Source organism: Hylobates moloch, unplaced genomic scaffold (genome assembly GCF_009828535.3).
Source record: "Hylobates moloch isolate HMO894 unplaced genomic scaffold, HMol_V3 SCAFFOLD_20, whole genome shotgun sequence".
Lineage (NCBI taxonomy): Eukaryota > Metazoa > Chordata > Mammalia > Primates > Hylobatidae > Hylobates > Hylobates moloch.
In genome coordinates this window covers 17,147,560-17,160,843 of record NW_026652295.1, presented here as the reverse complement: position 1 = coordinate 17,160,843, position 13,284 = coordinate 17,147,560, and the positions used below count along the sequence as shown (strand labels likewise).

The window sequence follows — 13,284 nt, the reverse complement described above, 5'->3', positions numbered from 1 at the left end:
GATTTCTGAGAGGTATTAAAATGATTTTAGGGAAAAAATTACTTTTCTTAGAAAAAGAATACTTGTTTTGTGTTTTGCCTTTTTAACTAGATTGTAAGCAGGAGGATACAAACATGCCTAGTACATGCTTGAGTTCCCTATAGCCCCTAAAAGTGAAAAAGATAACAAGTGGGTGTTAGTTTATTGCTTTCCAGACTGACCATTTTGCAGTTGGAGAACATATTAGTGAAAGCACACAACTTGCAAAGGACAAATGAAAGGATACAGAGATAATGCAGTTGAAAGCACCTTCACATCTCGTTTTTATGGATCAGAAAAATGGTTACAGATTACATATCTTAAAACACGGATGCCTTCTGGGTCTCCAAGGAACATAGAAGATCTTGCTTCTTTTTTTATTTTTTTGAGACAGAATCTTGCTCTGTTGCCCAGGCTGGAGTGCAGTGGCACAATCTCGGCTCACTGCAACCTCCGTCTCCCGGGTTCAAGCAATTCTCATGCCTCAGCCTCCCGAGTAGCTGGAATAACAGGCACATGCCACCATACCCAGCTAATTTTTGTATTTTCAGTAGAGACAAGGTTTCACCATGTTGGCCAGGATGGTCTCAAACTCCTGATCTCAAGTAATCTGCCTGCCTGCACCTCCCAAAGTGCTAGGATTACAACTGTGAGCCACTGTGCCTGGCCATTGCTGCTGCTTTTTTTTGAGACACAGTCTAGCTCTGTCGCCAGGCTGGAGTGCAGTGGCGCAATCTCAGCTCACTGCAACCTCCGCCTCTTGAGTTCAAGCAATTCTCCTGCCTCAGCCTCCTGAGTAGCTGGGATTACAGGCGTGCACTGCCATGCCCAGCTAATTTTTGTATATTTAGTAGAGACGGGGTTTCACCATGTGTTGGCCAGGATGGTCTCGATCTCCTGACCTCATGAGCCACTGCGCCCGGCCTTTTTTTTTTTTTTTTTTTTTTAACTGTAAATTGAATTTTGCTGAAATGCCATCAGAGATGACTTTTAAATAAGAGTGGAATTTAACTGTACTACATCTTATTTGTAAGTCGTGGAACTTCATTACCTCAGATCATATATATCATTCAACACATTTGCCTTATTAAAAACAGCTTTAGTAACTTTATTAGATGTTCAGTGGTTCACAAAAATGCAAAGCTAACATTTTTAAGAGCCGGATAAAGGTGGAGCAGATGTACCTCAAGCTGCAGGGAATTAAATCCTGGTATGAGTTTTATAAGTTGCAAACTAAGAGGAAGGAGTGGGATTCTGAAAAGGTGGAGTCAAATTTTGTTGAAAACAGTGAAGGCAATAGCTTTTAGATATCAAAAACGGCTACAAAACATCTATGCTTTTGGCTGTTTTTTCAGTTGAAAAGGTATGAATGCCTTTACAAAAAAGATGTTCTCACAATGTTGGTTCTTATCGATAAAATGTAAAATTTATACTTCGTTGGCATTTTGTTGTTTTACTCAGTTGTATGCATTAAGAAGTCTGCTGGGTGGGGTACAGTGGCTCAGCACTTTGGGAGGTCAAGGTGGGAGAATTGCTTGGGGTCAGGAATTCGATACTAATTTGGGCAACATTGCAAGACCCCATCTTTGCAACAACAAAAGCAAAATTAGACAAGTATGGTGGCATGTGTCCGTAGTCCTAGCTACTCGGGAGGCTGCTTGAGCCCAGGAGTTTGAGGTTACAGTGAGCTATGATTGCCCCAAGCCCCACTGCACTCTCTGGCCTGGAAAACAGAGCAATACCTTTTTTTTTTTTTTTTTTTTTTGAGACAGAGTCTCACCCGGTCACCTAGGCTGGCGTGCAATGGTGCGATCTTGTCTCACTGCAACCTCCGCCTCCTGGGTTCAAATGATTCTCCTGCCTCAGCTTCCTAAGTAGCTGGGATTACAGGTGCGTGCCACCATGCCTGGCTAATTTTTTGTATCTTTAGTAGAGATGGGGCTTCACCATGTTGGTCAGGCTGGTCTTGAACTCCTGACCTCAGGTGATCCGCCCGCCTTGGCCTCCCAAAGTGCTGGGATTACAGGTGTGAGCCACTGAGCCCGGCCCAATTAGAAGTCTTAAATAACATTTTTCTAGTATAATATGGTGGGTTTGCAAAAAATAAGACTTTATTTTTCTTCAGAGTCATCAGTTTCTGGCCAGCCATGGTGGTTCATAACTATGATCCCAGCACTTTGGGAAGCCAAAGCAGGAAGATCACTTGAGGCCAGGGGAATTCGAGACTAGCTTGGGCAACACAGCGAGCCCCCATTTCTACAAAAAATAACAATTAGCTGGGCATGGTGGCATGCACCTGTAGTCCCAGCTACTCTTGAGAGGATCGCTTGAGCTGGGAGGTTGAGGCTGCAGTGAGCTATGACCATGCCACTGCATTCCAGCCTAGGTGACAGAGCGAGACCCTGTCTCTAAAATAAAGTTTTTAAAAAATCAGAAAAAAACAAAGTAGTCAGTTTCCAAGGAATAAGTCTTGAGAAATTGGTTTTCTCCCTTTTGAAATGTCAATGTATTTTGTATGAGAAAATCAAAACTACTGTAAAGACCTAAGAAAAGCATGTCTCCTTTTGTAACAAACCTTGTGTTATTCATATAATTACATTTTGGCATGAAAGGAAGGGTAATAGTTCGTAAATAGTTTATGGAACTAACGAGATTGCAAGGGAAATGTCAAGGACATGACAAAGGTATTATTTTAAATATCTTTAAAACTGCGTTAGTAATGGCCATAATTTTTCTAGTGACAGTCAAACAAATAAATGTTCTAATTTCTGTGCAGACTGCAAATTGTGCATGATATACCCTTGCTTGTTTATCCACCTAAACCATGGAATAATGATGCTGAAGGGGACCCCAGTGCTCATCTAGTGACCGAATCCTTATTTGACCATTGCAGGAACCAAGTTTCCCCAAACCATGCATGTGAAAGTAATGAAACATCTAAAAATATATCCTGCAGCTTGAATCTCTGCTTACTCATAATAGTTCTTACATCCACTCCATGCTCTTGTCTGTGTTCCAACTCCTTCCCCTGGTAATATGTTTATTAATTGAAAAAAATATTACATACAGTGCCTGCCCTGTATGAGATACTGAAACGGGCACTATGGGGTGCATGGAACATAGTCCCTGCTGCCATGTAGCTCACCATTTAGATTTGGAAGTAAGACCCACACAGAAGAACCAAGGCATAAAACAGGACCGTATGTGAATCACTGTCATGGGAGCTACAAACTGCTGTAAAATTTCATAGGAGGGAAAGGGGATTGGGAGATCACTTCCAGCTGAGAAAAAAAAAATAACAAAAATTTTTCTATTCACTTGCTTTGAGTTTTAGAGAAATCATGTAGATTTCTGGACTTCAGCTTTCTTTAGTAAATGTTTAGTAAAATAACAACCTATACTCTATGACTAGTTTGAGGTATCACCATTCTAAAATGCCTGTGATCAAAGATTTTGAAATTCAAAACATAATGCAGTTCAAAGGGTGCTGCTATTTAGCAAGCAAAGAACAGTTGTATCTATCAGTATTGTCAGGACTCTTTTTTCATCTGCAGGGTTTTAATATTTGTCTGAATTCTAGGGGGCAAATGCTTAAAATGAAAATTGTGTCATGTGCCCTTTTATTAGCAAAAACAACTCTAAATGATTAACTCTTTGATTGTTAGAAGTTTTCACAGACTTTGGAATAATTCTTACAGGTAGACCCTCAAAATTTGGGGTAGATTTCATTTTATTTTAAGTAGCATTACTATGAATGTAAATCTCTAGCTTTCTTACTTTATTTGAAGAATAGCAAATTGTTAAATTAAGTTTGACCTGGATGCAGTGGCTCACGCCTGTAATACCACACTTTGGGAAGCCAAGACAGGAGGATCGCTTGAGCCCAGAAGTTAAGACCAGCCTTGGCAACACAACATGACCCTGTCTCTATAACAAAAACAAAAATTAAAAAAGTTAGAGGTAGGCATGAAAAATTAACATGTAGAAAATAAATGATTATTCCACTACATATAGCAATAACTGAAGAAGTGAATAAATGATTATTCCACTATATATAACAATAACTGTGTTCAAAACACAGTCCTTGAACACACAGGCGCTCTCTGCCCCAGTGCCTTTGCACCCGCTATTCCATCTGGCTATTGTGCTTTTCCACAAACTTTCATAGGACCTGCTCCAGTTTTCTCCAGTGCCCCCATGCTGTTACATTTTTGTGTCACTGATTACCTCCTGGCGCCATATGTGTTTATTGTTTGCTTGCATATTGCTTCTCTCCCTTCACCCCACTGGGAGCTTCATAAGGGACATGAATAATATAAGTATTACTACAGATAATGCAAGTAATAGGATACTCATGAGCTCCACGAGTCTTTGCATGTTTATTCACTGCTATAATTCTAGCGCTTAGCACACAATAGATACTCAATAAATATTTGTGAATGGATAAGTGAATTAATGAATTAGATGACTACTACTAGGCCTGATTTGTAGGTCATGCTCAGTAGATACTGACTGCAAATTTTTTTAGTGCAGAAACCAAAAGTTATTGAAAGCAGCACAGAATGAGGTTGAAAACCAGAGGTTCTTGGTGGGAGGATTTTTTTTTTTCTTAATATTTAGGATGACTCATGTCACTGAAATTCACCGTGGATCAAGCTTGGGCACAGTGCCCGGGATATAAGAAGGAGAGCGGTAAAGATACTTCACAAAAAAAAAGGAAAAGAAAGGAAAATAGCCTCTTTTGGCCGTTTAAAGTAAGGAGAGTTGACTTAGGTCAAAAGAAAAGGAAAATGTCCTGGGAATAAAAGTTTCAAGTATTATAAGATGCCATTAAAGGGAGTTTGTGGAATCTCCTTTTCTGGAAATGTTTAAAAACAAGATAGATCTTCATCTCTTAGAAGTGTTGAAGTTCAGTCCTGCCCAGAGGCAGGAAGATTAACTGGATTACGCCTGTGTGGTCGGTCTCTAGAGTCATTGGAAGAGCCCTTGAATGCAGTAAATATTCCACATTCTCTTGGCCGAAACTATTGTTTCATAACTGTTCATTTGAAACTTGGTTATTATAAAACCAGAGTGAATGTTTGTTTAAGTAACAAAATTGAATTTGGATCTCGGGTTGATGATGTAAGTTGAGTACATCATATATACCTAAATCAGTTTTAAAAGCATTAAAATAAAGTATATATAGTGCTGAAACTATTCAGAACATAACTTAGTCTTTTTTATTTTTTTGGCAAGAGAGAGAGAACATTGCATATAACTTACTAGTCTTTTATAATGTAAAAAAGTGCCTGCTTCCCTGCAAGATCTTAATGCCATTAAATACATCAATAAGTAATTATAAAGTGACTACTATAAACATTGCAGGCTTCAAAGATGAATTCGATATGGATCCTGCTTTCAGGGAACTTAGTCTACAAGTGGAGATAAAACATATATACAGTCCGGGCACAGTGGCTCATGCCTGTAATCCCAGCACTTTGGGAAGCCAAGGTGGGAGGGTTGCTTGAACCCAAGAGTTTGATACCAGTCTGGGCAACATGGCGAAGCCCTATCTCTACAAAAAACACAAAAATTATGCCTGTAATCCCAGCACTTTGGGAGGCCGAGGTGGGCAGATCATGAGGTCAGGAGATCGAGACCATCCTGGCTAACACGATGAAACCCTGTCTCTACTAAAAATACAAAAAAAAAAATTAGTTGGGCATGGTGGCATGTGCCTGTAGTCCCAGCTACTCAGGAGGCTGAGGTGGTAGGATCAATTGAGCTGATTGAGGCTGCAGTGAGCCATGATAGTGCCAGTGCACTCCAGTCTGGGCAACAGAGGGAGACCCTGTCTCTGAATGAATGAATGAATGAATGAATGCTGTCTCTCACACAGATCATATACATGATAAATGAAAAATAAAATAGTTGAGATAGGAGCCATAAAAAAGGACTAAACAGTGTTGTAAGGTTTCAGAGAAAGAAAAGATGATTCCTTTGGATTTAACCAAGAATGCTTCTGGGAGGAAAAATGTATCAAACTGGGCCTTAAGGGGTATGATGTATTTTGAAGGGTGGAAATGAAGGAGAGAACAAGGACAGAGATGAAATTATACTTAGTAATTCTGAGGTAAGGACAAGTTCCACTGGAGCATGAGGAATTTGGGGTTAATAGGCTGGGAGGGCCTATTGTGGCTAGTCTCAAATGCCAGGCCAAAGAGCATGGGTTCTGTATGCTCAGTGCTTAAGATCTCTTGGAAGTGATTAAGCATTAAAGGATCCAGCCCATGGGAGGTTTGTAGTTTACTATTTGGACTGCAAGAGATAAAAGGCAATAGCAGTGAGCCCAGGAAGGTAACTACTGAGTCACCTGGGCTGCATTTGCTAAGGGATATGCTGAGAAGTAGTAGTTCAAAGGCATGTTAATAGGTGTTACTCCAAAAAGAGTCTCTTCACCAAAATGAATTGGGGAAATAAAATGTTAAACAATCAAATAGGCTTCTTTCCTGGACTTCATTTCTGAAAAGTCTCTGGAAGACTTTTCAGAGCCATTAATATTGAGAATTTCATTGAGAATCTCAAATAGGATAAAACGTGCACCACTTCCAACATGATTTGATCTTTTTTCATGGATTAGCTCATGAAACTCCGGTTCCTTAGAACACACTTTGGGCAATATTGCTCTACACATTTGATAATAACAGCTGGAACACAAGTGGTAATGGGCATGAAAAACAGCAGTTAGGGCCGGGCACAGTGGCTCGTGCCTGTAATCTCAGCACTTTGGGAGGCTAAGGCAGGCAGATATTTGAGGTCAGGAGTTTGAGTCCACCCTGGCCAACATGGTGAGACCTCGTCTCTACTAAAAATACAAAAATTAGCTGGGCATAGTGGTGCGTGCCTGTAGTCCCAGCTACTTGGGAGGCTGAGGCAGGAGAATGTCTTGAACCCGGGAGGCGGAGGCTGCAGTGAGCTGAGATCATGCCACTGCACTGCAGCCTGGGTGACAGAGTAAGACTCTGTCTCAAAAAAAAAAAAAAAAAAAGGAAAAGAAAAAACAGCAGTTTGATGGGAGTCCTTACAGAGGAAGCACCAAGAGGCACCAGCCATTCCTGGTATATAGTAGACGTTCAGTAGCTATACAGAAAGTTAATTATGTAAAAGTGAATTAATGATTTAATACCAGTAGTTGTTGGTGTGGATGCGGTGAACAGGGAACACTTTTACATTGCTAGTAGAAATGTAAACTAGTGCAACCACTATGGAAAACAGTGTGGAGATTCCTTAAATAACTAAAAGTAGAACTACCATTTGATCCAACAGTCCCACTCCTGGGTATCTATCCAGAGGAAAATAAGTCATTATACGAAAAAGATACTTGCACAGGCATGTTTATAGTGGCACAATTCACAATTGGAAAATCGTGGAACCAACCCAAATGCCCATCAATCAACAAGTGGATAAAGGAACCGTGGTGTGTGTGTGTGTATGATGGAATACTACTTAGCCATAAAAAGGAATGAATTAACGGCATTTGCAGCGACCTACATGAGATTGGAGACTACTGTTCTAAATGAAGTAACTCAGGAATGGAAAACCAAACGTCATATGTCCTCACTGATATGTGGGAGCTAAGCTATGAGGACAGAAAGGCATAAGAATGATACGGTGGACCTTGGGGATTTGAGGAGAAGAGTGGGAGAGGGACGAGGGATAAAAGACTACAAATGTGATGCAGTGTACACTGCTCAGGTGATGGGTGCACCAAAATCTCACAAATCACCACTAAAGAACTAACTCATGTAACCAAATACCACCTGTACCCCAGTAACTTATAGAAAAATAAAAAAAGATAAAACATGAAATTAGCCAGTCATGGTGGCAAGCACCTGTAGTCCCAGCTATCCAGGAGGCTGAGACAGGAGAATTACTTGAGCCCGGGAGGCAGAGGTTGCAGTGAGCTGAGATCGCACCACTGCACTCCAGCCTAGGCAACAAAGCGAGACTCCAACTCAAAAAAAATTAAAATTTAAAAAATATGAAGAGATACTTTTACATATAAAAGACATGCCAAATACTAAACTTGTAAAATTGCTTCACATCTTTACTTTTCTAGAAAATGTATATTAAAAATACAGTAAGAACCCCCCCCACCACCACCAAAAAAAAAAAAAAAAACATACTTTGCTGGAGATTGCCTGCTGAGACAGAAGGGGAAAGGAGTGCAGGATGGGAATATGGAGAATTTTGAGCTTCAGTATGCTAGAGATGATATCATGGAAAGCTAGGAGAAGGAACTGCTTTATATGAAAATTGAGTTTTGAGAAGCTGAGGGAGATCGACCTGGAAGGTTCAGTGGATGCTGAAACCATGGACTTGCGAGATAAGACATTGTTTTTGTTTTTTGTTTTTTCTCATCAGATGTATTGTGGAAAAAAATATCTGGTTAAAATGTCTGGTTATTTGAATTCTAGATAAATAGTAATTTTCATATACAACTTATTCTAATACCGAAAGCTAACCATATATTTAGTCTAAAAGAAATATCATAGGGCCAGGCGTAATGGCTCACACCTGTAATCCCAGTACATTTTGGGAGGCAGAAGAGAGAGGATTACTTGAGGCCAGGAGTTCGAGACCAGCCTGAGCAATAGGGCAAGACCTCCTGTGTGCAACAATTTTTTTTTAATTGCTTGGTATGGTGGCGTGCACTGGTGGTCCTAGCTACTCAGGAGGCTGAGGCAGGAGGATCCCTTGAGCCCAGGAGTTTGAGGCTCCAGTGAGCTGTGATAGTTCAACTGCACTCCAGCCTGGGTGACCCTGTCCCCCAAAAAAGAGGAAAATAAGAAATTTTATGGTTAACAAAAGCACCAAACCTGTAGTGATTTTTTTCAATCAGACAGTAGTGGCCATCCTTCTCATCTTCACCAGTGATTTTTTTAGTCTGATTTACTCATAAGAAGTCAATTAATCTTTAAGTTTAATATTTTGTTCTTTCATTCAGGTATTTGCCTTTGATTATTGCTTTTGGTCCATGGATGAATCTAACACTACAAAATACGCTGGTAAGTTTTCTCCCTCTACACCTGACAGTTGGGCTTCTGGCCTCTTCTTCCATTGAGTTTATTTTCTTTAATTCCTCTGGAGTTTTACTTTTCCTATGTAATTCACACCTATTCTTTCCAATTATACCACATGGGTTTTGAAGTCAATAAGATTTGGTTTCAGAATCTGGGTCTGCCACTTACTTGCAAAATCCTTGAACAGATTTTTATTAAGCTTCAAATTGTTCACGTGTAATGGAGGGTATTGGTGTCTTCAAAGATTTTCTAAGGATTTGAGATAATAGGGGAACCACCTCAAGCCATAAGTGGTAGCTGTTGTGAGGGTCATGTGAAAAAAGGTTTCATTTGCCATGCCTTTCCTTATCACTAACTTTCAGGGCATCCCCTGCTGTGTGTGTGTGTGTGTGTGTGTGTGTGTGTGTGTGTGTTTGTTTTTGTTTTTTTTTGAGACAGAGTTTCGCTCTTGTTGCCCAGACTGGAGTGCAATGGCGCAATCTCAGCTCACTGAAACCTCCGCCTCCTGGGTTCAAGCAATTCTCCTGCCTCAGACACCCAACTAGCTGGGATTACAGGCATGTGCCACCATGCCCGGCTAATTTTTTTGTATTTTTAGTAGAGACGCGGTTTCACCATATTACCCAGGATGGTCTCGACCTCCTGACCTCAGGTGATCCGCCCGCCTGGGCCTCCCACAGTGCTGGGATTACAGGCGTGAGCCACCGCGCCTGGTCCCCTGCTCTGTTTATTTAAGCAGAGCACAGATGCTGTGGTTTCCAAAATACACTCAGGTCCTGAGCGTCCTCAGCTATCAGTGGTCCTATGAACGAATACTACATGCTCCTCAGGGAAGTGCTGCCTCTCAGCCCCACATTTTGCTATTCTTTCCTTGTGGGTTGGTTGGTTTGTTTGTTTGTTTGTTTGTTTGTTTGTTTTCAAAAAAGATGGAGTCTTGCTCTTGTTGCCCAAGCTGGAGTCAGTGGCGCGATCTTGGCTACCTGCAACCTCTGCCTCTTGGGTTCAAGCAATTCTCCTGCCTCAGCCTCCCGAATAGCTGGGATTACAGGCGCCCGCCACCATGCCCAGCTAATTTTTTGTATTTTTAGTAGAGACAGGGTTTCACCATGTTGGCCAGGCTGGTCTTGAACTCCTGACCTCAGGTGATCCACCCGCCTCGGCCTCCCAGAGTGCTGAGATTACAGGCGTGAGCCACTGCGCCCGGCCTCCTTGTGGTATTTTATCCTTATTCCATCCAACACAAATGACTGCTGTTTTATTATTTATGACCATAGGCTTTCCTAGGAGTCAGCCACTATTGCTTTAGTTCCAGAGGGAAGCGTTCGGTTTGGTGGAGGAAGTTGTTGATTCTTTTGCTTCTGATTACGCCCCCTTTTTCTTAGATATTTCATCCTTTTAAAAATTTATTTTTTGGCCGGGCGTGGTGGCTCACATCTGTAATCCCAGCACTTTGGGAGGCCGAGGTGGGTGGATCACTTGAGGTCAGGAGTTCAAGACCAGCTTGAATAACATAGCAAAACCCCATCTCTACTAAACATACAAAACTTATCCAGGTGTGGTGGTGGGCTCCTGTAATCCCAACTACTTGGGAGGCTGAGGCAGGAGAATGGCTTGAGCCCGGGAGGCAGAGGTTGCAGTGAGCCAAGGTCCCACCACAGCCTAGGTGACTGAGTAAGACTCTGTCTCAAAAAAACAAAAAAAAATTATTTTTCTAACTGGCAAATGAAAGTTGCATATATTTATCATGTACAGCGTGATGTTTTGAAGTATGTATATATTGTGGAATGGCTAAATTGAGCTAATTAATACATGCTTTACCTCATGAACTTATCCTTTTTTGTGGTGAGAACACTTAAAGTCTACTCCGTTAGCAATTTTCAGGAATACAATACGTTGTTATTAACTATAGTCACCATGTTGTACAACAGATCTTGTGAACTAAATATTTCTTCCTAATGAGTGTTTTCTCCTTATTTCTACTTATAAGAGCATCAGCTGAATGACATTCTCACTTAGTTAAAAAAATGAAGGGAGGATATGGGCTTTAAAAGATTTGGAGGTAAAAGCACATGACCAGTTTAAAGAGAATTAATATTTTGTTTATTGATAGGTTTTTCCTTGCCATATAAAGTAAACTTGAGAAATTGTTTGATAACATGATTTTTTCAAGAGTTAACAGTCTTGAACTAGGAAAATTCCTTCAGTTGCTCACACTGGGTAAATTAGCCTTTCCAAATATCATTCCTGCAACTTGAGCAATATATTTTATTAAAGTTAATAAGTAGTTCATAATGTTGGTTGTAATTAATGTGTCTTTTTATCAGTCCTTTGGGACTTTATGTAGTAAGTTTTGCAGAGTCTGGAACAGTCTTGACTTGTTAGCACTCTGTATTTTTGTGCCGGGTGTGTACTTTTAGATTTAAATCAACAACAAAAGTAAAACATTTCCTACAGATGCAGAGACAAATGGGGATAAATGCTATGGTTATATAAACCTGTCATTAACCGTGTTCAATTTATGTTATTCAAGATGCAGCCATATATATCTTCCTGAACTGGAGCTCTTCTTATGCACTTCTCAGATACTTTCCAGGACTCCTCATCACATGCTAGAAAAAATCTGTACTCTTTGGACTACATTTGAGGTCCTTTATTATATAGCCCCATTCTACGTTCTCCACCGTCTCTTCTGGGACTCCTCTCACCACTCATTCAGTGCCTCAGCCCAGTGTCTATTGTTGGTTCCTTTCATATAACTCAGGAAGCCAGAAAGTCTCACAATAATTTTTTAATTATTCATGACCCCCCCCCTACTGTGTGTGTGCAGCCCAGGAAGCCCTTGAGAAATCCAAAAATAAGTTAGAAAGCAAAAGAAATACATACCAAATAACATTTTGAGATAATATTTAAACTCTAAATTTTATAGATTTTAAGTGTTACATAAAATCCAAGGAGAGATAAAATCTGGAAAGGCACCAGATTTTAAAGAGATAAAATCTGGAAAGGCACCAGTTGTCTGGGAAGGCACCAGAGAGCAGATGGAACATAGAGGAGATAAGTATTTGAGACAACACGTATATTAAATCTCCTGATTCAGCCATTCCACAAGGGATACATACATCAGAACATCATGTTGTATACCATAAATATATATGATTATTACTTGTCAACATATAAGTTGTTTAGAGTTTAGTCAAAGGGAAGCCTAGAAGGCATCCAGACAAGAGGAAGTGACATGTATCAAGGAAAACACATGGATTTTGATGTGAGACCTGGCTTTGAATCTCAGGACCTCTGCCTTGGTTCTCTTGGACAATTTACTTAATTTCTCTGAGCTACAATTTGTTTTCTATGGAAGAAAGTAAAAATGGCAATACCTATGCTACGTGGTTGCTGTAAGGGTTAAATAGGTCACTTTATGTGCTGATTAATGGAAGCTTCCCGTAAATGATATATTTTCATTTGACTTTTCCATAAAGGAAGATACAGAGCCATGGTGGTAATGCTGGTCTGAGCAGAAGGTATATCTTTGGGCGGGGGAGGGGGTACCCAACTGCAAAGTTAAGATTAAAAAAGAAAGAAAGAAAAATAAGAAGGTGCATCTTGTTGGGGATGCGATGGGAGACCTATTTGTACGTGTTGAGTGAGGCCAGATAATAGGAAATTCTAAGAACTTCAGACTAATATGGTAAAAAATAGGGGCTATTGGAGTAATGTGGTTAAAATAATGCTTAAGGAAGGTTGTTTTTCTCTTTCTTTTCCGTATCTTCTGGAATCACATCCTCCATTATTGCCCACAAGAACACTCTAGCCTTCTGCAATATACTACTCATGTGCCTGGATGTGCAACAAACTTTTTTTTTCAAACCAGAAATGACTTCATTACATACAGATGATAAAATTTAGTTGTGAAACTCAAGATTTCTGTAGCTCTTCATTACAAATAGTTCAGATATATTTTAAAAGATCGAAATTATTTTTAAACATACTGATAGCCTAAAATTTACTAAATTTTAGGTTGCATGATCACATTGAGTACCATGTCCCAGTTAGCCCTGAAATTGGGTTCTGCCAGCTCATAGAGCACTGTCTACTTAAAAAATTTGGGAGGATATTTTCTTATTCTTCAGATATTCCCATTATCATACAAATACTATGATGCTCCTTCTCCTTAGCAAAAGGTAAAATTCATGCTTACTAT

At 40.1% G+C, this 13,284-nt stretch overlaps 1 protein-coding gene across 6 annotated transcripts in view; it reads left to right on the top strand.

The window, feature by feature from the left end:
* Positions 1-13,284, top strand: part of KIF13A (kinesin family member 13A) — a 238,511-nt gene that overhangs the window by 114,218 nt on the left and 111,009 nt on the right. For all 6 annotated transcript variants that reach the window (XM_032140355.2, XM_058432204.1, XM_032140352.2 and 3 more), the window contains exon 4: positions 9,008-9,068. In XM_032140355.2, coding sequence (XP_031996246.1) covers positions 9,008-9,068 — 61 coding nt within the window. The remainder of the gene's footprint in view (positions 1-9,007; positions 9,069-13,284) is intronic.